This window comes from Labrus mixtus, chromosome 6 (assembly GCF_963584025.1).
Source record: "Labrus mixtus chromosome 6, fLabMix1.1, whole genome shotgun sequence".
Classification (NCBI taxonomy): domain Eukaryota; kingdom Metazoa; phylum Chordata; class Actinopteri; order Labriformes; family Labridae; genus Labrus; species Labrus mixtus.
In genome coordinates, this window is record NC_083617.1 from 4,280,327 (window position 1) to 4,306,990 (window position 26,664).

The window sequence follows — 26,664 nt, forward strand, 5'->3', positions numbered from 1 at the left end:
CCCCGTCCTGCATCCTACTCTTGAAGGGTCTACTTATTGGCAGATGTTGTAGTGTTACATAAGACATCTATGAGAGTTTTCTGAGAGTTACGTAAGGTACAGATTGTCTTAAAGGGAATAGAAGCGTTAGTTTGTGGTGTGAAGGAAGAAGGTCAAAATAAAAATGTCATGGTTACTGAAAAGTTTCCATGATAGACAGACGGGACCTGCCATCAGCAGTATCGTTCATCTTGCTGAGTGTTTGAATGTAAATCCCCGGTGCATCAGGATTAAGAGATGTCAAGAAGAGATTCCATGCTGGATGATGGCCTTGGAGTTAAGCTGTTCCATGATGCACTTTGGGTTTATGTGGCCTTACTCCCTCATCACTGTCTTGGACCAATGTGGGCCCAATTTGCTGGTGTCTAACAAGTAGACAGCTTGGGCCTGTTTCCATATCCATTATGGTGTTATGAAGTATCTAATAGTGCATCACTCAAAATGAAAACTATAAATACTGGTAGTAAATTCATGCATTGAAGCCTCGGTTTCCTGCAGAGTATCTACATTTCTGTAAAGCGATCACTTCTACAGAGAAATCAAGGGCCTGGTTTGTCTCAAGTCACATGAATGTTTGCCATCTTATTAACTGCAAATCTTATCTGCATGATTCTTATATAACTTATTGGAATACAGAGATGTGTGTTTTTGTGCAAAAGAGAGGTTTGCACCTAGTGACCCTGGGGTATTGACTTTACTCACTTCTACATGTTGACCTGTGCATACTTGACACTCAGGCCTGCCTGGATTAGCTGGACAAACAGCAGCTAGTGGCGTGGATTAAATCCATTAACCCATTCAACTGCGAAGCACTCGTACACACAGCTGACTCTACTCCTCCGACCCGGAGTTGCCTGTTCTTTGTCACGCCAAGCTTTTGTGTGCCATACAACGTGGAAAGCCCGCCGAGTGTTGTTTCAGCTTGGCTGTTGCATCAATGTGGGGTCCTCAGTCTGGGTACCCGAGGGCCTATTTGAAGGCCCGTAGGGTTAATACCAGTGGATCAGAGGGATTGCCCCTGCCTGAGGACTGCACACATAACATCCCTCTCCCCCCCTTCCCTTCCCTTCCCTCCCCGTGCTTTCTCGTTCGGAGGCGCACAAAACATCAGGAACGGCAGCATGTGAAGCAGCTTTCCCCACTTCAAATTTCCATCGCCTCTTCTGCAAAGGTTCACCTGGAACTCATCAGAGCAGAGGACCTCTCGGAAAAATGGGACTGGAAATGCCCTCTCAGACTGCCGTTCTCACACTCTTAATGGAAACCTAAACAAAAAACACGTACCCCCATCGCTCTCTCTCCCTCTCTCACACACACACACACACACTGCATCATCTGATAACTTGGTTTGAACGCCATTAATAGATAGGTAGATGTGGAAAAATGACATATTTATAGCAGTAGCCTTACTGTGGTCTATCAGAGATGGAAAATTACACCCAAAAAATGTTATCCTAGTTTTGCTTCTATTCCAGTTTTCTTTCAAGACCTGATGTTTCAAGTCCAGAGTTTTTGTAACAACTGCAGCTCTGTTTCAGCTCATCAGTTATTTTATTGTGCACTGTGTCTTTCCTTGATCTTTGCTGCTGTAACACTGTAAATTTATCCGTTGTGGGATCTTATCTTATGTTCTTCCGTTCTCTTTAATGTCATCTTTTACTTTTTAATACTAACAATGCAACCTCACTGAGACAATAATATGAAAACTATTTGCCGACTGAAGATGCACAGCAACTTTCCCAGTACCGGACGACAAAATTTACAACCCATTTCAGTCAAGCATGTGCTGACTAGTCATTTTTCTCTCTTTGTGTGTATTTCCCAGGGCTCCATGTTCAGCACACAAGCACCGGATTCATACAACCTCTTCCTGACCAACGCAGTCACAGATGGAATGAAGATTTGGGACCTCCGCACACTTAGGTTTGTATTTTTATAGTCTATACTGTTGAAATTGTAATATATCCACCTTCTATGTGGAAATCACTCCAGAAAACTGTAATGTCTGTATATTTATTTTAACTAAATGCTTCTGTACTGGTTCAGTTCTTCCGGCTTCCAAGAAGGAAAATACTCAAATCTTGAAGTTTAACAGTAGTGTCATTGTCTTAATGTATAGGAAAAACAGCAAAAAAGGAGCACACTCGACAATATAAAGTTTCAGGTGCACAACCACAACAAGACTTAGCACACTAAATTTCCTTTATGTTTCCTTTATCTGGTAAGAGCAGCGTAAAAACAAAAACGGATGCGTTACAGCACTAGGCCTTCATAGCAGCTTTATACCCAATACATTTACTTCTTCTCACCGTCACTGATTCCTTAAAAGCTGGGACGCTGTGTAGAACAGAAATAAAATCAGGATGTGATTATTTCCAAAAAAACAATCATCAAAACCAAATATTTGATTGAAAATAGAACAAAGACAACATATCAAATGTCGAAACTTAGAAAATTTGTTATTTTTGGAAAATTATATGCCCAATTTTTAACTTGATGTGGAAAACATGTTTCAAAAAAGTTGGGACGATGGCAACAAAAGACTGGAAAAGTTGTGAAATGCTTAAAAAAAACACCTGACGAAACATCTCACAGTTAGTGAGGTCAGCTTGCGACACTTTAGTAACAGGATCGGGTACAGTGTAAAGGATAAAAAGAGCGTTCAAGAGAGGCAGAGCGTATTTAAAGTATGGATGAGGAGTTGACCACTCTGTGAAAGATTGTGCTGGCAAACAGTGCAACACGTTATGTTTGTTATTTTTTACATAACATTGCAAAGAATTGGGGGATTTCATCATCTACAGTGCATAATGTCACTCAGAGATTTAGAGAATCTGGAGAAATCTCTGTATGCAGGCGGACAAGGCCAAAAACCGATAATGGGTAGCTGTGATTTTCAGTTGCTATGACGACCCCTGTCTGTGAACACAGGTCATCGCTGTGATAATCATGTTAGCTGAAATGCCACCATGCAAAGAGGAAACAGTTTATAATCCAGATCCAGAAATGCCACCACCTTCTCTGGGCCTGTTGAAACCGTTAAGAGTTAACATTCTTCTTCCCTAATCTTTCCTAAGTTGTCACGCTGGCAAAGATTCATTAAATGTGTCAAAATATCCCCAGAGCCAAACCGTTTAAAGTCATTAAGTGAAATGATTATTGTATTTTCATTTCTCTGCTTTTGCTGTGGAGTGAAAATGACTTTATATACAAATGAGATTAAACTTTTTTCCTAAAAAAAAAAACATTCCTCAGGTGATGAGGGAATCGGCAATCGTTCAGTTTCCTAAGTCCGTATCTGACAGTATTATTCTTTGGCCCATTGAAGCAGGTATCCATATAAGGAAGCTAATTCAAGTAGGCCCTCTTGGATTTCAAAATGTTCTTTTTGGCCCGCTGGAAGGCATTATTGAATATTTTGTTCTTTCATGTCTGAGACAGCTTCCATGTTTTAAGTCCTCGTCCCAGACTCTATCAAAACATCATTGCTATCTGATAAATATTTGTGCCTGGTTTCCAGGTCAAACTTTGGTTCAGAGAGCTGTCATCAGGCATCCCTCGGCAGACGCAGGTCCTCTGAGGTGAAACATATGGATCCTCGAAAACAAAAAGAGGAGCACCTTCTCATTATGTCCTCCCTGTTCATTTGATTTCCCTCTTTGATAAACCTCACCTGCCGGTTCTTTAGCTCGTGATCACAAGAAGAGTTACAGTTCCCAAAGTTAATATTTCTATGTTTTATGTGAGGCCTTCGGCTAATGGAAGTAGTTACGTCAATGTTGGATTTTACGACCAGCAGAATCTACTTATGATATAATAATGCAATATAAAAAATTCTTGGAAGAATTAGCGGCACGAGTAAAGCTTACATAAGATGCTCACAGGAGTTCTGCATTATTATCAGATAACTTTTTAAGGACTTGTCGAAAAACATCTGGAGAAAATGTCCTCCATCATGAATAACAGATATCACCTAATCACCTAGATATCAAACTAATAACAAATAAGGAGCTAAAGCAAAATCATATTTTTGAGAGTCTGTAGTAACAGCTACTTAATCGACATGCTTCAAATCAGCTCTTAATTCTGCTCCTCTTGCCTCATACATCTTTTCCACTCTGGTAGCTGTTATGTGCAGTGATGATGGCTTGTATCTGGCTCAATAAACGCCATCAGCTCGCAGAAGCCTTCTCCTTCTACAAATCTGAATGGGAGCATATCTCCAGTCACCATTTTGGTATAAGCAGGCTAATCTTCTCCACTCTGAATCATTATAACAACGTGCGCTAATAGGTATAGCAAATGATGTGATGTGATGTGAGACTGCCTGTTCTCGATGTCTGCCAAAAGTCAACTGGTGTTGAAAAATGAATCCAGTGAGGAGGTACAAAAACCTGCAGTTCATCAAGTGTCCACTTGAGGCTGGCTGCAGAAGCCCCGGAAGTTACATACACGGCAAATAAATAAAAAGTCAGTTTATATACAAGAAACAAACTTGTTCACAGCCTGGTTCAAAAAAATTGAATTGGTCTGAATGGTTAATCTCTTTATTGGCTCACTGTCGAGGTAAAACGTTTTTTAAACTCATCCGTTTTTTTTATTTGACATCATTGATCCTGTCTGTAACCGCTGACAATGAATAATGGTAAACGGATTTGAGCTTGTAAAGCCTTTTTCTACTCGTCTGACGACTCAAAGTGCAGCAAAAGTTACACCCAAGGTCACACCTACACATTCACACGCTGCCACAGAAGCAGTGGGAGCTACTTGGGGTTTAAGTGTCTTGCCAAAGGACACATGCGACGTGGAACTGCAGGAGCCCGGGACCGAACCCACTCTTCCACTGACCCACAGCCGCACCCGGCATGTTACCCATGTTGATACTATATATGGTCACAGCCATCGTACGTCAGCAGGTAATGGAATAGTTTTCATGTCAGACACATGATTCCATTAGCAGAAGGACAAATTGGTTTTAGAACAACATTATAGCTTAATTCAAACAAGAGAACTTCCAGAAATCCCTGAATAGGAAATGTACATTTGACTCATTGGAAACTGCTGGAACTCAATCCTTATTACATTTTTCAGCACTTTCTGCCCCTTCCTTTTCAGACAGAAACACAAACATGCTTGATGGATATATATATCCATATATATATATATATATATATATATATCCATCAAGATAGATGGAATAAAGCTAATGTTTTTTGAAGGTTTGATACAATATAATACTTTTTAAGCAATATAACCCAATTGAGTGGTTCCAGTTTTTGAAGCAGCCACCCTACATTGACCCTTTGTGTTCCAAATGATGGGTTTTAAGAGAGGAAGGTTCCTATATTGGGAAATCCTTTAGTGTAAAATCCGACCCACTCAGATGCTGATACTAAAGATAGAAGGAACAGATGGTGGGCTGTTTCTCTTTAGTTCAGTGTTGGGTCCCCCTAAATCTGGTGGAAATTCCATCTTGTGATATATTCATGCAGAGCGACATGTAACATACATAATATAGGGATTGAGTAATATCAAATAGCACAAGGAAAGACGCACTTTCACCTGATTTGCACTGACACAGTGAAACTAGGGGAAATATTTTGGCTACAGCTGGAAGCTATGATTAGCCTGCCGATGATTACCGCTGAATACCCAGGTGGATTCAGTAACAGTATAGGCTCCACTTTAAGAGGATCAGACCATCAAGCGCAGTCTGTGATTGTCATCAGGAAAATACCAGAGAGTCATCACTCACACAACACCGAGTGTGTGTGTGTGTGTGTGTGTGTGTGTGTGTGTGTGTGTCGGGGGGGGGATTCAGCAAGGCAGCTCCTCTGTCTCAGTCAAAACATTAGATTTATATTCTGACCTAGAAAATCAGATAAGTGTTGTTTATTCCAACTTGTTAACCTGCTTCTTATCAGTGTGATGGTGACAGCTTGTGTCAGCTCTGATGCCGGCCTGCATGTCCTGATATACTGAAGGGGAATTTCAAAAAGATACACAAGTGTAAGAGAGCTAAGTCGCTCTGACACAGACAATACATCACCCTGTTGAGTTTAGCTATACTCAGAATGGAGCTAACCTGAACACATTTAGAAGTGATTCAATTGGTTCCAAACATTAGTAATCATATTCTTTTTTAGGTGTCAGTATCTTTCTCCAAAAGGCTTTGTTTCAAAAGTCTTCACTCCTACATTCAAGGTTCAGGGTTTTCTTGTGCTGCACTAGCTGTAAATCATGCAAAGTTTATTTTATTCGTTCTTTTTCTTTAAAAATAGGTCAAATAGCATTTTAAAAACTCCAGCAAGACCCCTCTAGCAATGTGTTTTTTTCCTCTTTTGTAAAGTATGCCTTTTGGAAGCATTGTCAAGACCTTCAAGGTTTTTGGCTGAACCTGTTGAATCAAATTATTAAAGGCATCCAATGAGAAAGTTCTCCTTGTTAAGGGTTGCATGCAAAAAAACCTCAATTTGCCCTAAATGTGAATCACAATGCCCCAGTATAAACTTTATAATGTTTGTATTCAGTGCTTAGCAATTGCATTAACCTGCTGACTGGTACTGAGGGAAAAAATCAGATTTTTTATGGTCACCGGTGAATGTGACCTACTTTAAGACCAGCTTAATGACATTAACATGTGAATAAAAAAAGGAAGCTGTCTGAGCCCTGCCCTGCCAACATGCCAGCCCGTAGAGAGACCCTCGCTAAGCTAGCTGTGAGTGGCATTGTAAAGACATTACATGCTGTTGCAAAGCATGACAAACGGCTTTGAGTTGCACGAGGGGGCCATTCGTCATCTAAACCTGTCTTTTTCTTGTGTCTTGTCTTGAGCCATGCTCAGCTTCTTGTCTTTAGCTGGTTCAAATGTTAATAAAATGTAAAGCTTGCAGGATGGCCCACTGCTCCTTGGTTATTCCTGCTGAAATTATGTGCAATAATAGGCTTTGCATGTTCATTACACAGATCACTTCAACCAAAAAAGACTGCAGTCACTACTATAAACTATTATTTATGCCCATACCAAAGACTTCCCACATTCTGAAGTGCTCTTTAGGTCAGTGGTTCTCAGCTGGTCTAGCCTCAGGACCCACCACCAACTCCTTAATGATAAACTGTGACCCAAATTTCTGATATTTTTCAACCAATTAGATTTATTTATTTTAAAAAAGTGGAGGTTTGGACCTATACGGTACAAACCATGACAGAACAAAAATACATAATAAAACAAGCATGTTTTAAAAGCTCTTTTTTTATACTGGCACAACTTCGCGACCGACTGAAAATGGCTCCGCGACCCACTTTTGGGTCCTGACCCACCAGTTGAGTATCACTGGTTTAGATGACAGTATTGTATCATTTCAGGGAGATTATCTTTAATACATAATATGTGCTCTTATTGCTGTTGTGATTAGCGACAGTTGCACAAGGACTCAGAAAACCAAGATTCTCCTTGGTTATTGAGTCTCATCTTGAAAACAGGTTGGGTTAAGTTTATAAACTAAATTAATTCTTACAACTGTTTGCTTCTTCACTTCAGGTGTGTGCGCCGCTATGAGAACCATCTGAATCGCTGCCATCCATGCTCTTCAGCCATCTCTCCGTGTGGTCGGTTCATTGCCACAGGCTCTGAAGATAACTGTGTAAGCTGCAACACCCTCCTTTACTGAGCCATCTCTTTATTTCATTCCACTTTTATGATAGTCCTGATTTAACTAGAAATAGCCTTTTTTTGTCTTTGTATGTATGATACTGTCACAATTTCTTCCTGCCCGTCGTCCACCATGTTTGTGTACTCAAACGTGGCCTTTGACCACGAGAAATCTCGGGAGATTTCCAGTTTTGAGAGTCAGGACTCAAGTTGTTGATGATTGAATCTGTTAGTGTGTGGAGAGAAATGATGTGACCGAAACAGCACACACACACTACAGGAACAATTCATCTAATAGTGTTTAATCTATGGTGAATCTATGATTATTTGTTGTCATGTGTGGGGTGTCTCTCATTAAAATCTGTCCAGACTTTAAAAACCTTTCAGAGGGGGCCAGGTTTTAGCTGAACTACAGGGTCCGGAATGGCAGGGTGAAGCCACTTCTCTTTTATTACCATCTCACCGCACATCGCGAACAGTTGTCAGTAACCTCGTTTTGGAACGAGCTTCGCCTCCCTATGTTTTTCTCTACTTTGCCGCTAGGTCCACGTCCGTCATATTTTCAGGTTTGAATAGCGTCCAATCACTGATTTGTACCCACTCCTAAACTCACCTGTGAGCTGTAGTTGGCCAGGCTACGCACCAGCTCCCCAAAATCCAGGCCGAGGACGGGGCCTCTGCAGGCAGTGTCACCACCACACATGTATGGAGGACCATAAGTGATTGAGCGGCACAAGTCCTTTTTTTTATGACTCGATCTTTAACACAGTAAATTATTATTTATGGCTTTCTGAAACTTTAAAAAAAAAATTGAAAAGCAGGAAAGAACATCAAGATATCTTTATCATCTTCACCTTCCTTAAAGGTGAAGCCTGATGTGCTTGACTCAGAGATTTTAGTTTGGACCGAAGCCTTTTTCCATAGAGGTAGAATTCAACATTCATGTCGAAGCAAACTATTTAATAGCTTTTCCAGATTGTGCCGTATACTCACATTCAAGACAATTTCATAAGACTGCCTCCCTTTTCCGTATCCATCTCTCTTTCCTCCTGGTGTACGTGCTTGTTGAAAGCAGTGGAATAATATATGCACGCTGCTGGGTATTATTAATTATGGGTACTCAGCTCAGTACAGACATCTGAGAGCATCTCTGTCGAGATCCGACGTTTCCAGCTTTTCTTGGAAATTGGGAAACGCGCATGGTAGTGAACTGCACCGTATTTATTTGTAGCTGCCCTGAGACTTCTTTAAGCCAGACACATTTGTACTTGTCTTAATATATCAAAAAGCAATCATGGAAAAAAAAAGGAGCTGAATTCCCTAAAAAGACTCCCTAGATCATATTACAGATTTTCCAATAAACAGAAAGCCATAAGCTATCTGAGTGGAATATGATTTCAGTGTGGGCGATATTAACCTGTTGTATGTTCCCCTTGAAATGTGCATTCTTTTACCCTGTTTTGATTTCCCCTTTATGATCTGACAGTAAATAGATTATTTAAAACAAAGCAGAGATTACGTTTTTATCCCCCATGCTCTATATCTCCCGCTCTGCCCTGCAGTCACTGTTTATACAAACTAAGTCATCCAAGGATTCATCTGATATTCAGGCATTCCTGAAAGAATTTTAATCTTCCAAGTATCAAATGCCCTGTTGGGCACCACACACGTCATTTGCCCCAGGCAGGAGACACTCTACCAACAGACTGTTTGACAGAGCTCAGTGAGGAGTTTTTCTTTGGGAAATATAATACGGACCAGCTGCAGGAATCTGATGAGTCGTCGTCTACAATCAACCATCACCACATCTGTTTAAACCTGCCCTCATGGCACGTTACACAATAATCATACAAACTGCATTCAGAACAAATACCTGGTTAACAAGATATTTACACCTTTATCTATAGAATATATGTTGTGAGATTTAAAATGTTTGTGTTGATTATGAGACGTCTACACAACAATATCATTTTATTTTGTAAACCAAAAGCAAAAGCAAAGAGTACAGGTCCACAACAACTTCACTAGTGATCCCAAATATAAGTCACACCGGTATATAAGACACAGTCCCTTTTTGGGTCTCTCCCAGAGAGGGAAGACGATTTTAACTGTCTTCCTGCATGAAGATTTCCACTGCGCTCAGCAAAGTCCAAAATGTGCAGCTGTGCAGCTCTTCGTAGTGTCATCTTTTTTAACCATGAAGAGTTTGTAATCCTGCTAGCGATCAGTATGGTAGTCGAGGCTTACAGTAATGTTGATAGTTGTGAAGTATGCCTAGAGTCACACATCTTCTCTGGTTGTTGTTGGTTTTTCCTTTATTTAGATAGGACAGTTGATAGAGTAGGAAATAGGGGGGGGAGATAGAGAGAGAGAGGAATGACATGCAGAGCCACAGGTTGGACTTGAACCCATGCCGCCCACTTGAAGTACCAGTGCCTCTTGACATGGGGTGCAACCTAACCAACAGGCCATCAGCCTGGTTTTTAAATGAGGAGTTTTTTAAAAATCAAACCAGCAACCTGCGAGGTTAATTTACTGAATAGTATACGATCATTTTGTTTTGGTGCAGGATCTAATGAGGGACAGCAGGTGTCTAAAAGTGATGCAACCAGCCTGGTCCACGGTGCTAGACAGCAACGCAGCTGCTTGCATTACACAATGAACGGGGGCACATTTTCTAAAGCTTCAGGTCGCGTGCAGTGGGAGATGGTGACGGTGGTTGCTGCGTGACTGCACTCATGACAGCACATATCTGTCTTCACAAGAATAATAATAAACACTGTTGCTTACCCAACAAGTTGAATATTTGTTTCACAGACTTCAAAGTTCAATATATCCATCTGGAGGTCCAGATGGAATAGGTGATTCTTGCAAATAATTTCATGTATCGGATTTCTGATGTCACCTGGAGCTAAGTGTTTATTTGGAGGATAGCAGGTAGAGTGGCAGGGAAATCAATAGGATTGTCAAGCATAACATGCTAACTTTGTTAGCTTGTCGGTCCTGTTCACACATTTCGACGGGTAGAATTTACTGTCATTCTGGATAAACATGAAATATTTAAAAGCCTTTGTATACACAGGGTAGAATACATCCCCACCCCTGTGTGTTTACCAGGACATGTGCAACACTTTGTACCATTAAGAATACTTTCAAAACAACAGTTTTGTCACAGTTGACACAGGTTCTGGTGTATAGGTGACAGATAATCCAAGACATATGGGACAAAAAAAACACATTAACATCTGTTTTGATTGAACAATAACTTTAAACAGGGTGAGCACAAAGCATGACCTAAAAAGTTGGAATCCCTGAAGCAAATCTGCATTTGTTTTGTCTCTGCACGTGTCTTTTCTTTCACTTTGTATGCTGCCATAAAACATTTGATTTGCATGTCTCATTCAGTCTAAACACTTGTATCGTTTGTGTATGAAACACATTCAATGACCTCAACTAAATGGATCGACTAAATGTATTTGTATACAGTAGTGTAATTTGTCCTCCATGGTGAAAGTTCAAGCCTGCTTTCACATCCAGTGTTTCATCTCATTTATTTCAGGCTTATGTGTATGACATTCGCAGCAGCAGCTTCCTTCACAAACTTCAGAGACACTCAGACACGGTGCTCAGTGTGACTTTCAATCCAGCTACACCTGAGGTAAGAGCTGAACTTTACTTTCTATCTTTATACTTTTCTGTTTCTGTTCTTGCTTATTCTCCACCACTCCCTCAATGTCCCGTCTCACAGTACTCATAGATTTCATTTTAGGGTGGGTGAGGTGGTGGGGGAGATGACAATTAAATCATCATTTTATCAAAACTCTTTTTCATGTTTATTTTTAAGACTGTATTTAAAGTTACTGATCTGTACAAACAAGCTAATGTCGCTATTTAAACAAAAAAGTCCTAAAAGATAAAAGACTAACAGTCCATTTTTTCAAATTTTTATTCACTATTGTCTGAGAGGGCAGAATGTCATCTGCAGCAACCAGCTGCACGAAACTATTAAAACAACAGCATTAGACTGCGGTGCGGCTGATCTCCTCGCCGTTTGACTTTGAGCACACTATTTGAGATGCTGTCTCCTGAGCTGGTTAACACAGTTTGTTGTGTTGCCATCCAACATGCACCTTTTTGCTAATAACCGTTGTTGGCTTCTTGTGGATTAGGAAAAAATCCAAACCAAGTCCATATTACTATGGTTAGATTCTTTTTAGGGGCAAACCTTCAGTCTTGTTTTCATATTTAGCATGGTGCCCCCCTTTGTTGTTAATCAAAAGGGAGGGGGAATAAGAGATCCCTAGGCCCTACCTACAGTTAATTATGATTGTTGACCTGTGTGTCTGTAGGGAAGGCATGCAACGTTCGAGCAACTAGTGTGATTTTGCTGAGAAAGAAAAATGATGATGTGAAGACAAACCAGAGATTGTCTTTACCTCCCAGATGTTGACCTTTGTTAACTCTGCAGAAACACCCCATGGGGACATAAATACAGACCACGGTGTTACTGTGTGTTTACAATCTGCTCCAACCCCTGATTCTGCACACACACCAAAGGCATAATATCCGCACACAAAGCCTTTTAGTGCAGGAAAAGGAAAAGTCTCTCAACCTTAATTTTCCAATTTGTAATTTGGATAATTAAAACAAAACAGACCATCATAAGAAAAGGTGAAAGATTGATCACCTTCACACCTTAGCAAGGACAGCACTAAATTCGGTTCATCGTCTGAAGCATCTCATACAGGTATGGCACAAAGACATTTTCAAAAGATAAGAGATTACTGAAGAGCAGTGTCAGTCAGAGGTCAGGCATCAGCGGCCAGAGACTTTGCTTCACGTCTAAAGTCATGAACTGTTTCACACAGGAACTCCTTCAGATTTTGTAAACAGTTCAGGACAAGGAGGTAGTTATACGCACATCACGTAGGTGCAGGGTAGTGCAAAAACACCAGACTGAGGAAGGAGATATACCCACACACTTTCTCAAATGCAAGAAAAAGTTTTAATTCATCACAATCAGGGTCGAAACGTCGTGATAGAAAGTGTTCGGGCAAATCTTCTTCCTCAAAGAGTTGAGGACAGCCTGCCACTGAAATCTGCTTATTCACAGATGTCCCTCACAGTCTGAAATATTCCCTGTTGGGGGGACGGGGGTCTCACTCAGGAGGCAAGACATGACAAAAATCCAAGATGGTGATTAAGCGACAGAGTCTGACAATGTAAACAAAGTTTTCTGCCTTCATACCACTTTGATTGGGCATGTTTACAGTATCAAGAAAGAAGTGGAAAAGAAAATTCAGATGAGCAGGAGACAAAATGAAGCAGCGTTAGCGTGCATGTCACACACCTGTAGCGTTACATAAACGACATCACCTCTGCTGTGTTAAAAAACATATTAATGTTGGGGCTAAAAATGATGTGTATGTATCTGAGCAGATGTTAAATAATTTAGTTTTATGAATATTTAATAGAGTCAGTCGTTTACACAAGTCTACACTTCTACTTGCTCTTCACTCAAAATGTTTGTAATGAAGGAATGATATCCTCAGGCTGAGGTCACATAGTAGGGCTTATTGAGATCATCCTTAAGTTTAGGACGGGTGGACTGTCTGTCAGTGACCTCACAGAACATCAACTAGAATCCATGAAAGGATTCCATATAACGATTGAGTGTGTGTGGTATGAAAGCATCTGCTTGTAATTAAGATAACATATAAAGTATTTTCCTTGAGCAGTTATGCTTCATACAGATGTGTATTCACTTCATACAAAACATCATGTCTAGTGTGTGTGTTGGTGAATACATCAGTCCTTAAAAACCCAAACAACAAACTTTTTTTTTTCTCTAAATGTAAACCTCCTGGTCCAATAACATTTTCATATTTTAGGAAAATCCCCCAAATCACTCTGTGGGTTTAACCAGTGGTGGCCAGTTAGTAGTCCAATCAGATAATGTTTCCTGTTCTTCCGTGCCATAACCCTGTGGGATCCAGTGACTCCCTTTGTGCACTGTACTGATCCACTTATATGACTGGCTGCCCTGCAGGGTTGTTCCAGCCTGTGATTTGCTGCAAAGTTCCACTCTGGACAAAAGATGTATACATGGTTTTGCTTGTTCAGTTCAGTAGCTTTAGTCCAACCCCTTCTTCGACTGTTTTTTACTTAGTCCTGTGTAGTTTAATGATATGCCATTTTGTTCCACTCCCTCTAAAGGGTAAGAACTAAGACATACATATATTTTGTATAATGTGTGACAAAGGTCAAAATGCTGTGGAAGCTTTGATTGGTTGCTGTGATCTCTTGATTTCTGGTTTGTCCTCAAAGAGATTTCAAAGTGGGCTTGGTCTGCTCTCAATCTAACCTCTAAGATATTCATAGAAATTAAGAAAGCTGTCAAAAGAAAACAAAAAGCTAATCTTAACTCAGTACAAAGATTTGATGCATTTTAAATTGCCCATTACAGAAAAGTTCAAGTTTACATTTCGTCTGATCTTCATACATGTGGATGCTGAATCTGTAAACATAGAAAACATATTTTGCCTTTAGGTTAATGATTGAACTCAAGATAATGTTGTCTAAATGCATTTTGCATAATAGTCCAAGTTAGAGGTGGATCGAAATAGCAATGCTAACCTGTAATCCATCCGTTATTGCTGATATAACATATTAATTGGCATACACGACTCACATTGAATACCCATTTTTTCATCTAAAAAGTGGACTGCATCCTCTATACAGGTGCAACCAATATGCCAGTATAAAGTGCTAAGACATGACTGCTAACTGCTAATAGAGCCGCCACCATCACCCCACGCAAGCAACCTCATGTGACTGAAATTTTGCCCCTATTCATTTTGTATTACATAACGAGCTAGCGGACTAGGATAGGAGGGCACCACTTTTAGCAGCTTTTCCCCCTCAGTATGTCAATAATCCTCCACTTAAAGAAAACAGCAGTATACTGAATTTATTTAAATAGAAAGCGCAACTACAGTATAATAAGATGGTAACAGGAGGAGCTACCCACCTGCAGAGAAACTGCACATTGGAGACTTCTGTGCATGCAATGGTTAATTGTCATGCAGGAAAACATTTAAAACCTTTTTTCCATCTCGTAGAGTCCCAACAACAGAATGGGACTTGTATACCGGTGCAACTCATATTCCAGATTGTACGGTAGTTTTGTGATGTAGTCCCTCCAGTCCGAGTCCATTCTTGTGTCTCAGTTGGTAGTGAGGCAGTAAGCGATGACAAGCGCAGATAAAGGGAAGGCTTGGCCCGTTTCCTTTTCTGCCTTTCCCAATAACTGCTTGCTACAACAAACTTACAGAGATTATCCTTCGCTCCCATAAGACTGTACCGCCATCATACGATAGCCAACGGCTTTAGAGATTGCATTGAATCCTCGCATTGACTTTCAATGTCTGGTAACAAAATCTCCAAAGTATTTACAAAGCTAAAACTCCCTCTGGAAATGTTTTACTGTCCAGTTAAAGATTTTCCTTTGGAACTGTTCAAAGCAAGTGGGCCAACATTTGCAAGAGAAACATTTTACAATACGATATCACATCCTCTGCTGGACGTCTCATAAGACTTCTTGTTGACTGTCTTTTGGACCGAAGGCACATGTTTTAAATCTGCTTGTCCATCTGTGTAACTCCATTCAGTTAAAACTTTGCAGCCCACGAAGCCTTCACATTTCCGAGTCTGAAAGTGGAAAGTTTGGTCCATGGCCATTTACTGACTGGATAACAGTAATCTGCAGAGTTTAAAGACACACTTCATCAGTCAGAGCACGCTCGCTCCACAGCAGAACCTCTCCAAATACTACATTGTTTGACAGGATATACTGGCACTGTTGACAGAGCCTTTACTTTTTTTTGCCAACATGGTTACAGGCAAAAAAAATCTATTATAAATCTTTGATAAATTAAGATGCACACCTGACAGCACCTCAGAGATACATACACACCATGACAAATTGTTTCCATGGAGATCTGACCATATTTCTTCTATAATGTTCAAATGTGTGAAAATAATCAAAACCTTTGATTTTCAATATCTGGTCTTTATTAACAAGTCATCTCGTATTGGCTGTCACTTGTATCTGTTCTCAGATCTGTGTCATTAAACATCTCATACTACGAGAACCTGCCAAGATTTGACCAGATTGAAGTCGTAAAAGTCGCAAATGTATGACATGTTTGAAGGGCTCCAGAGGGTCTGTAGCTAAATAAGGAGCCCAAAGTCTTTCCATGTAAAATCAGTACGTTCCATGAGCACATCCTTTATCAAAGTAAGCAAAGAGTGAGATGTTCCTAACACAGATTTATGGTATATTTACTTAGTGAAAGATGTAAAAAAAAACAAAAAACAACAGATTTTTGAATAGCACCGGAGCCTTCTGGGAGACTAGAGCGGACATTATAACTCAATATCATTAATATTCATTGATGTTTTCTTTGGTCCATTTAAATTTAGTTCTAAGCACTAAAATAACTTCATGAAAATAAATGTTCTTTTCAAACAAAACAATAACCAGCCATTCTATTTTGGATTTATTCAAACATCTGCTCCAGTGTTTTTGTCAAGCATGTCTTACCAGCACTACTGGAGACAGTCTTGTGTGTTCCCTACTGCACAGATAATTGCTTTCTTCCCACCTGAATGGACAGAATTTCTCGATCACTTACATCAAGTTGAGTTTATTCGTATGGCACGTTTAAAACAGCCTCAGCTTCCCAGAGTGGATCGACCTTTATTGTATTCTCCCAAATCTTTCTCGTGATTTAATTTTTCCTCAATTAAGCTTGGAAGTTTGACCAAAAAAATCTCTTGAGGTTTTACAAGATTTCCTCCAAACTACATAAATCACCCCTTTCAATTTGGTGAAGGGAGTGAATTTTCTCCAGCTTGGTAAATTTTGTGATTCTTCTGTAGAACTGTTAAAAAAAAAGATAATTTTGGGGGTTTTGGCCGTTACCAGATAGGACAACTTGGCACAGACAAGAACAGGAAAATGTGGGGATGACATGTACCAAAGCAGCATCATGATCGAGAGACAAACGTGACTAATGCAATGAGAAGTTGAGAAATTGCAGAATCCAATGTCATTTGTTTTTCATAACGGGAACAGAGATGTATTTCTTAAGCCTGTCCTCTCTACTTGCGAAAACACAAAGGCAAAAAAAAAATGTCCCCAACTTGTGCTCACCTTGTTTTTGAGCCACATTTCAGGGCCAGATGTTCTCCATATTTACTGCTGTGAGAACCATCTGCAGCAAGACACAGACAGATAATGCATTGCATATTTTCCACTCATTTTTCACTCTTGTTTTCCATCCTTATACTTAAAAGACCATCAAGCAGGCAGATCTACCTCTGGCGTTCATTGCCTCAGGTTTAGTCGTCTGTTTTACCAGCGCTTCACTTTGTTGTCTTGTAAAATCTTGTGGGATTTCAATGGCGTGCCTTCTGAAACGTTTGCAAGCTCCCCTCTTCTTCGACCTAATTGTGCTACTGTTAAACTTTAAAAAGACTAATTTCACATGTAAAAGGAGAAATTTAGCTTCTACTGGTTCAATACATAAGCACAATCTAAATTTGACTTACTGGTTGATTAACGAGGGAAATGAAGCCGTGACCTGTTTGAATTGTGCCCTAAAAACAAGTCAGCGATGATATTGCATCGGGAGTGATTCCCTCAAATTATTTTTGGTCTTTAAGAGTTTCAGGATCATAAGCAAGGGAAGAAAAATAAATCGTCTCTGAGGCAAATGAACTGTGACTTCAGAGAAACCGGTTACTGGGTCAGACCAATGAAATAGACTTTATGAGGTTGTGCTCTATTTGGGTTACTTGGATTTCTGAGCTCTCTCATACCAAGATGTCGATAGCTCAAATTACATTGATCCACATCAGCTGTGGAAATGTCTTTGTTGTATTTGGCCCAGATCAGCCTATGGTTTTTAGTGGAATGTGGAGATTTTACTCAGTTGAAGGTGGTCTATTGTTACTTCAGTCACTTTATATCCTGGAGGTTTTAATTGGTGACCTTCTTATCCAAGTCTTGCAGTGATTGATTTGTATTTCTTTTATCCTTCATTACAGGTGGTGTTTTCACACATACACAAGACTTCTACAATTTTGCGAAAATTTCAGGTTAGGCTACATTTTTTAACGCAAACAACGTAATTTTTCATCTCAAACATGGCCTGGAATTTCCCCTGCCAGCCCCTAGTCAAATTAAAAATTTCCGTCTGAAGTCAGGTGAGCAGATGTGTGAATTCACCAGGTATCATAAGGAAAATTCTCAGTGGGGACAGGGATGGGGACGGGGGAGTGATGATGACATTCATATTAGGGCTTCACAATAAATAGCAATGGCATTATTATAACAATATGAACATGGAGCAATAAACACATCACAAAAGTCTGAATTTATTGCAATAAAGAAGTATAATATTTAGTTAAAGAATGTATTCCTCACTCAGTGCTCTTTTCACCTGTTTGATGGAGGCCCAGGTATGCTTCAACAACATGTTGATGCAGTCAGGTGACGCCTAAGCTAATCATTCATTTCTAAGTCGTCATTGTGTATTATATTCTAGAGCCACAGGACTGATTTATGTAGGCTACATGCTGGCTTGCACATCGGTGTATCTACATTTATATATCTGTTCTGGGAAAGATTCTGGACTACCTTTTGTCTCTGTTAATCATGAAGGACTGAATCCACAACTTCTGTTAGTTGGACACATTGAGCCATTTGTCGTTGCCAAATTTAGAACTGATTCAGATTAATTATGGCCAATTTAGTGTTTAAGAAAAACAACTTTTTGGCTACAGGGGAAACATGTTGCAAACACAAGTATTGTGCTAACATGTAGAACAACAGATACACATACAACATCTTCAGACATCTGAGGGAGGGCTAGGGATTCAAACGGTCACATGTTGTGATAAATTCCATTAGATGTGAATTGTCTTTGTATATATTTTGGTCCAGCACCCAGTACTCAAAGATTCCGATGTGCAATGCTGTTTGATATTTTCTTCCAATAAAGAATAAACAGCTCTTCACTTTGAGTCACCCTGAACATTGGAACTAAACAAACTTTTAAACAGACTTGTATTATTATAAGTATGATTAAACTGACTTTCAGATATTGTCAATAAATTCCAACATGGCAAAAGTAATGCTGAAAACCGACCAAACAAAAACAAGTTTTAGTATTCTGGCAGACGAATCGTCCAAAAAATGATTTTGTGATCAAAAACAAAAAACCTCCAATTACAGTTCGCAAGTTCCCAAGTGTGCTTGTTGTGCTACCTTGACTCTGAACCCTCCCTCTGGCCCAGAAACACTGCTGCAGTGTAACATAAATTATATGGTCATATTTTTAAGTACATACATGTGTTTTTGTTGGACAGGGACATGAAAAGGAGTCGTCCTTTTAATTTCACAACAGAGCAGGAATGAAGAGGTGTTAAACAGTTCAGTCCTTTGATTAGGGGAAAAGTTCTTGAGAACTCGTTTGCACTTCATGCGTTGGACTTCTTTTGCAGGACTGTGACCGCTCACTGACACAAGCAGCTGTCTCTAAAAGTGACCATGTCCAATGGTCCAAACTGGAGAGATGTACAGTGAGTGAATCATCACTTTGGCTTTCAAGCTCGGTGCTCTCCTGTCTCCATTTGTCAGGATGTATCATCTTTACTCTTTGCAGACATGCACAAAAAAATTGCAGCTGGCATCCCGCTAGACCTTTTTACTGTATCTTCTTTTTGGCTTTTTGGCATTTAAAAGACTATTCACACCCTGTAGTCCTTTATAAAATATAAATATCATATCTCTTTGTTCCTTTTTGCCTGACCCTAGAGAGCAAAGTGATCTCTTCTTACTGAAGTGGCCAGACAGCAAATACAGAGGTGGACTCTGCTGTCTGCTCCAGAATGTCACATTAGAGTGAGACGCAGACTGAGCTGAGACAGCCTCGCTGAGTTCAGCTGGCCTGTGCGCAACACAGCTGGAGCAGCACTGAACAGGAAGTGAGGGAATGAAGAGTTTGGGTCCAGTTGCAAAATCACAAGAGGCTTTATTAGAAGCATCAAAACCTTTCATACGGACTAAGCAGCATTTAATCAGTTGGCTGCGGCGTTAGTTACTACTTTTGTCCTTTCTTTGTGTTAATATCCAGATTGATTAAACGAGAATGAGCGATAAGTGTAGATTGTTGGCATTAACCAGAGGTTGTGTTAGACTTTCATTTTGTGTCATTTTGGCCTGAAAACGCAACCCTGATAAACCCAGAGTTACTAAACAGTACATATAAACTTATCTTCAATAACTCAAGATGTCAATAACTACAGTATTTAACGAATGATAACATTGAAGGTGAATTCTGTTTGCAGAAAGCCAAGCTTGTAGTTTTCCGTTATGCTAAGATAACTCATAAAGACATCAGAGTAGTTTATAATGTTGTCATTTCATTCAGAAAGCACGCTATCCTTTTTGAATAATCTCCTCATGGATTCATGTTGACACGAACACAGAAACTAATGTTTTTGTAGCAAAGAACAAATGTTTAAACAAGATCTTTTTAAACGATCAAAGGAAATATTTATGGCGCCAACCTGCCTTCAAGAGATCAACATTTGATATACTGTATTTTTATTTATTGTTACACAAACATTTGGCCGATGGTATCGGACTTGCTTTTCAAATGGCAGATATATCGACTGGGCTTGCACTGCAGCAGTGTGATGCTGAAATAATGGACTGTTCTGTGATCGTGTCAGCCTTAATACACATTTGGTATAACTTTTATGTTTTATTGTTCCCTGTTGTTAGTTTCTCCCAAAAGAAACTGCGATTGCAGCATTTGGAGCAAACACAAGGAATGCTTTGGATTCGATTTGATTCCTTTTTCTCTGCATGACAGGAAAGGAGAGAGTGGCGGGTGACATGAAGTCAAGGGCAGAGGTCAGATTCAAACCCACCACCACTGTGATGGAGACTATAGTCCTACGTATATGGGGGCGCGACATAACCGCTAGTCTATCAGCCGATCCAGTAGGAATCAATACTTAACAAAAAATAGAGATAAAACTCAAAATAAGATCTTGTACAGATTAGTCAAAACGAATCCTCTCACCACTGTCGACAGACTTTACATTTCTTTTTTTTTCTTTTATTCTTTGGCTTTTTCTACCTTTATTTGAGAGATAGGACAGTGGATAGAGTTGGAAATCAGGGAGACAGAGAGTGGGGAATGACATGCGGGAAAGGAACCACAGGTTGGATTTGAACCTGGGCCGCCTGCGTGGAAGACTATAGCCTCCATACATGGGGCGCGCGCACTAACCACTGCGCCACCAGCGCCCCGACTTTACATTTCTTTCACTGACAGTTTGTGTATTTGTTAGTTTGACATGCAGGTAACCTCTATGGCCGTCTGCTCCTTCTCCCATCACTCATGTAGATCTTCCTTCCCCTCTCAGCGTGTACAGTGCAGAACATCCTGCTATGTTGGCATTTGTGAAGTGTGTGATTTGCAGCTGATGGATGGTATCCTTCAGTAGAGAAAACACATCGCTCCACGTATCTTCAAAGCCACACTCACTGTTCAGAGCAGGCTTTATGTTGTCCCAGAGCGCCAACATTTGACAGCAGTCATCACCGCTGAAAGTACATCTCCATTGCTTTCTTGATCATCCTTCTTATTCCAGCTTTGAACTATTGATTTGTGGTCCTTTTTTGCATAGGATTGAGCCAGCACTGCGGACTATAACTTAGATTATGTAACACGTGTGACACACCGTGCAAATTCCAAATCTGATTTATATTCACAGAGTTCCTAAAAAGTTTTGAATTAGTTTTGATATAGAAAACAGATAAACAAACACAAATGTCATAAAGACGACGCAGCACAAATTTTTAAAATTGATTCTCGTGTATGATCTATGACTTTGAGATCATTAAGGGTCAAATATTTGAGTGAAAAACATATGCTTGTGAATGAGTTGAACATCTGTATGTCATTGGTGACAGGATTGCATAAGGATATCAGATATTGCTATTAATCAAAAATGGTTTTCCTAGAAGTGGAGTGTCAAGGAAAAGCGAATAGCTCAGTTGCGATGGCCGTGCATGACCTCATGCTGTGTGTCTACTAAGGTTGTCCTTACTTTGATCCTTTTTCGATACCACATGTTTTATAACGATACAATCTGTTATTTTAATGATCGATAGTATATAAGCCAAAGCTTTAAAAAAAAACAAAAAAACTTTAGGACTTCAGTCATAAATTAACCAAAAGCTACCGTGACCTGAAGAGAGCACTGACTAGAACAGACACATTGGCAAAGTTTTGGGACCAATTTCCACAGCGTGCAGGTAGTTTTTGGTACACCTGCCTGATGAACGTCTAGTACAGAAACGTTGCAAATAAATGTTTATTTTCAAGTTAGACAGTGTGCAGAAGTGTACCTGTAAGGTTTTGGATGGACACTACACTCCGAACCACCTTTCCTGATTTTTCTACTTTGAATTTTTGGTATTAAAAAGGAAGACATTTTACAGTATTGGTTGCCTAACAATTACAGAATATCCCCCCGAGGAATAATTAAATATTTCTGTATTGTTGTTGCCTTGGTACCAAAACAGGTATCCATTTCATTTGATTTTACTAGAATAGTATTGAAGTTTAAACTCCTGTTATCATGACACCCTTAATGTCTACAGTGAATCAGCTCGCAACAAGTTCAGACTTCAGACCCCAAAGGTGGTCAGGAACCTTTAGGCTCGTCTGGATTAGCTTCGGCCTTGGCTGACAGAGGTTGAAGGTTGCAGAGATGGAATGTGCGTGATTACAGATGTTCGCTTGTTTTAAAATCCCACTTTTGCTATCATCTTGCAAGAAAATCTGTGATTAATAAATTTCACTGCCCGTTTTTACTGGAGGAGTGTCACGGCTAGGGGATTACACAGTCCAATAGTTTTGCAAGGCAGTTGATGAAGAGCGCTGTGGTTGCTGATGGAGCCTGACCCTGACCCTCTTAAGTTTTAAGTAGCTATTTCAGCAGCCTGAGGGATGGGCCCAGACAGCTTAGCTATTGTTGATTAAGGTCATTGAGCAGGAGGTCATGGTGAAAGAAGACTTCTTGAAAGTAAAAGAGCTTGTGAAATGAGCCGTCAAACTGCTTGATACGAGGAAGGTTCCAAAACTTTTTTATATGCTGAAAAAACACAAGTGCAACACATGCTTTAGTCAATGATTGTGTTGGTGCTTACTTGGCTGTCTTCTTGGAGGAATCCTTTGATCTATGGGCTCCACATACACCTGGGACAGAAAAGAAAAGAAAAAGCAACAATCACATGTCCGTTCAGTCGTTGAACGTTTGAGTCATTCTCAGCTATTTAAATTCCCTTTCCCAGCAAAGACATCTGCTTACTGGTAAAAGATGATTTCTCCTGCATAAAACAGCTTTAGTACATGGGGGGAAAAAAATTGGACTAACGTTGCATCAAATGTGGTTTTTATCACCGCTTGGCAAAACGTTGTTTCCCAAGATTCCTGCTATTAGTATACTTTAAAAAAATACTTTGACTTTACGACCACCTAGAAATCTTTAAAATCCATTTAAATTAAAAAAATGCTCCACTGTAGATTTGCACTTTTAGTTTGCCATTTGTTAGGTTGTTTTCACTTATTTTCATCGTGAAGTATTTGTGAGGCTTTTAAGGCCTTTGAAGGAACAGCTCAGTTTTTTGAAGCGGGGTTGTATGAGGTTCTGACTAGACTGACAGGATCCGTTTCACAACATAAAAGTGACCAAAACATCTATAAATATGATTCTGCTGTACTTTGCTGGGGGCACTGATCAGCTGTTCAGGTCAGCAGGCTTCGTATGAGACCACCAAACTAAAGAAAGTGCAATTTACAGCTTTCTATGAAACACTGTAACTTTGGATACAAAAGGTTTTCTACATGGACTGAAGTACACAGAGGAAAATCTTCTGCAGAAGGACTCAACAGGTCTGGAAGAGAGAGGAGGGAAACTTCTGTGGAAACTGGAGAGAGTTACCTGGTGGCTCAGGTGTATAAACTGTGAGCTCATGTCAATGAACGAGGGGATAAGAGGGCCGAGCTGAGCAGCATCTCCTGTGGCTTATAAACTTACTATCGACTTCAACTTCCACTGCTGAAAAGATCCTTATGTAACCCCACTTGGAAAAAGAACTGAGCTCCTCCATTGAGGGGGATTTAAGGTTGCACTTGGTTTGAAGTGGAATTAAATAGATTGTGAATGGTTTAATACACGCTCTGTTGCCACACTTCCTGTATTTATGAAAATTAGGGCTGCTTGATTTTCCCTTAACATCATATAATCTCCTTTTAGTAGCAACAGATATGAATATGTATGACAAACCTCAATCCAAAGTCTAAATGGAGGGATTGCTATTGCTGCTGATTGGCTGTCCTAGTGTTGAGGTAATGCTCCCTGACTGCTCTACTGGCTGATAGATGCAGATGAGATAATCCTCTCCTCTGCTGATAACTACTTCTTGTGTCCTTTTTTTATTGTGTCTAAGTGCTTGTATGTGTGTCGTGGCAGTGTGTGTGTGTGTTTGAGTACTGGGAAGATTAAATGGGCGTGCATGATGTGGGTTGCTGTAAGTTTATTGATGTGTGGGTGCTTTATTAATCTGCAAACAGTCGACTCATCATGACCGCCGCTGGCAGGAGCTTTAAGCCCTTATTATTGTCAAAAACTAAGTTGCACAACAAAGTTCATGAAGGCAGCCTCATGTTTTATTTTGTTGTTTTTTTAATAAAATGTTTCAGGTAAGGAAAATCCATATATCTATGAAAACAAACTATGGATCTTGACCTCTGGGTTGCATGTACTCATAAACAATTATAATAATAATAATAATGATAGCTTTATTTATATAGCACATTTTAAAAACACAGGTTCTCAAAGTGCTTTGACATACAGAAAAAGGCTAAAGGAAGCAGCTGTGGTGTTATGCAACTTGCTCCCCTAAATAGAAAGCCATAAAAAGATGAGAAATGTGTGACACTGTTCCTGGGATATATCACCCACATGAGTAAAACCACCTGCAACCTTCAGGGCTGAAAATTAAAGCCAACAGAGAGGTGCCAAAAAACTGCAGTTCCCCAAGTGGCCACTTGAGGTTGGGTCCAAAAGGGAATCAATCCACACACAGCTCCATGTGAAAACACTCAACATGAAATCAGAATAACTCACAAGTTTGAATTACTTCAAGGGACAAGGAATGTTCCTCGCGACTCATTTCCTACCAAAAAAAAATGTAATCCAGTATAGTCGACTAGTTTAAAGGGAAGAAAACAGTGAAAAGTCAGGACAATGTATTTTACATGGCTTAAACACTGTGCAATCCATACTACTCAGTATTATGGTTGCCGTTTGCTTGCTATTAACACAGGTCATCACTTCTTTCAATAAAGAAATTAGATGACTATTTCAAATGTCGCTGAAAAGTGTGGCACTTTGCGACATGCATTTGCCAACCATTGCCTGCACTGCTCTGACACCATGCCATCTCTTCACTGTGCTGGTTTACATTTAGCGGTAGAGCAAGGTGAGCAGGCCCATTAACCGGAGCTACAGTGGCAGATGGCTAAGTAACAGCTTAGACATAACATTTAACCAGCATTGTAGACTTACATTAGTTTTGTGTGCAACAGAAGGGTCATTCTGGGAACCATCTCTTGCTAGTAAATTAGCCCTGCCTGTTGACCATTAAGTTATGATAACTTGATGTTTTCTTGCCCCTCTCTCCTATTCCGCTCAAAGCACAGTCACTTCTTGCTCCAATAAGAAACAAGATAGGGACTGCAAAAATGTCAAACTCAAGGCCTTGAGAAGTGCAGTTGAAAACACCAATGGGTGACGTCACAATTGCTGCCTCCATTTTTACATTCTGCGAGTTATAGCCAAATGCTAACACATTGTCATTTCTCCCCTAGCTGCTGACTGGGGCCCTGGATGGAAATCTGCGACTGTTTCAGCCCAGCAGTGGGGCGAGTATTTCTCATGACACAAGTGCTGCTGTGTAGAGCATCTCCAACATGACTGCTTAATCACACCAGGCTTCAGCACAGACCATGCAGGTTTCATTAAAGCGGTTCCAACCCCACGGCTAGGATTTTTACTGGGAAAGGAAAACATGAAAGGTTTTGTTTTGAGTTGTTGGTTAAAAGAAGATCAAAAATAGATACAAGTTTATGGAGGGTTTGTTTTTCTTGGTTTATGTGCTTATTGTGTTCCCCTACTTCTTTGTTTCAAAATGTTCAGAGGAGACACCCATCTGAGCTCACTCCTCTCTGTTAAACTTCCAGTGTGTACATCATTGGACTGTTTTCCTTTTGAACACGATTCAAAGAGATGTCAGTGTGATTGAACATCTTTTCAATTAACCACATTATTGTAATTATTTAAACAATTACAGTCAAGATGCACATTACACAAGACAATTTTAGCAGCTATTATTCTATCTGTTCCTCCACATTCTTAATGGTCGGATTTTGTTTGTTCAGTTCTTGTAACAGACGCGCTTTTATATCACTGGTCGTTGCCGCAATTTAACAGATCAGCACACAGCCATGACATCAGCTGGGTGCAACCTCTTTAGCTGCCAGACTAACAGATGCAACTACTGTTCATACTGACACACCCGTCTACATTGTTTGTGCTGTACATTTACTCTTCTCTGCCAAAGCAAGCAACACTCATCTGTTATATTACGGGGAGGGGGGGGGGGGGGAAGCAGGATTCTGTTGGTTAGGTTTAGGATTTAACAGGTCTACATAGCTGCTAATGTTTATGCCATATGTAAATAAACTGGTACATCATGTTATATGTGGCCTACAGTTCTTGTAAAGTGTCAGTCTGTTTTCTACATACTCTGTGTAAGGAAA

General features: G+C 40.0%; 1 protein-coding gene across 1 annotated transcript in view; it reads left to right on the top strand.

The window, feature by feature from the left end:
* Positions 1 to 26,490, top strand: part of wdr27 (WD repeat domain 27) — a 48,347-nt gene extending 21,857 nt beyond the window's left edge. The window contains exons 21-24 of the mRNA XM_061039566.1: positions 1,865 to 1,962; positions 7,580 to 7,682; positions 11,250 to 11,348; positions 25,714 to 26,490. Coding sequence (XP_060895549.1) covers positions 1,865 to 1,962; positions 7,580 to 7,682; positions 11,250 to 11,348; positions 25,714 to 25,803 — 390 coding nt within the window. The 3' untranslated portion in view covers positions 25,804 to 26,490. The remainder of the gene's footprint in view (positions 1 to 1,864; positions 1,963 to 7,579; positions 7,683 to 11,249; positions 11,349 to 25,713) is intronic.
* Positions 26,491 to 26,664: the final 174 nt, after the last annotated feature.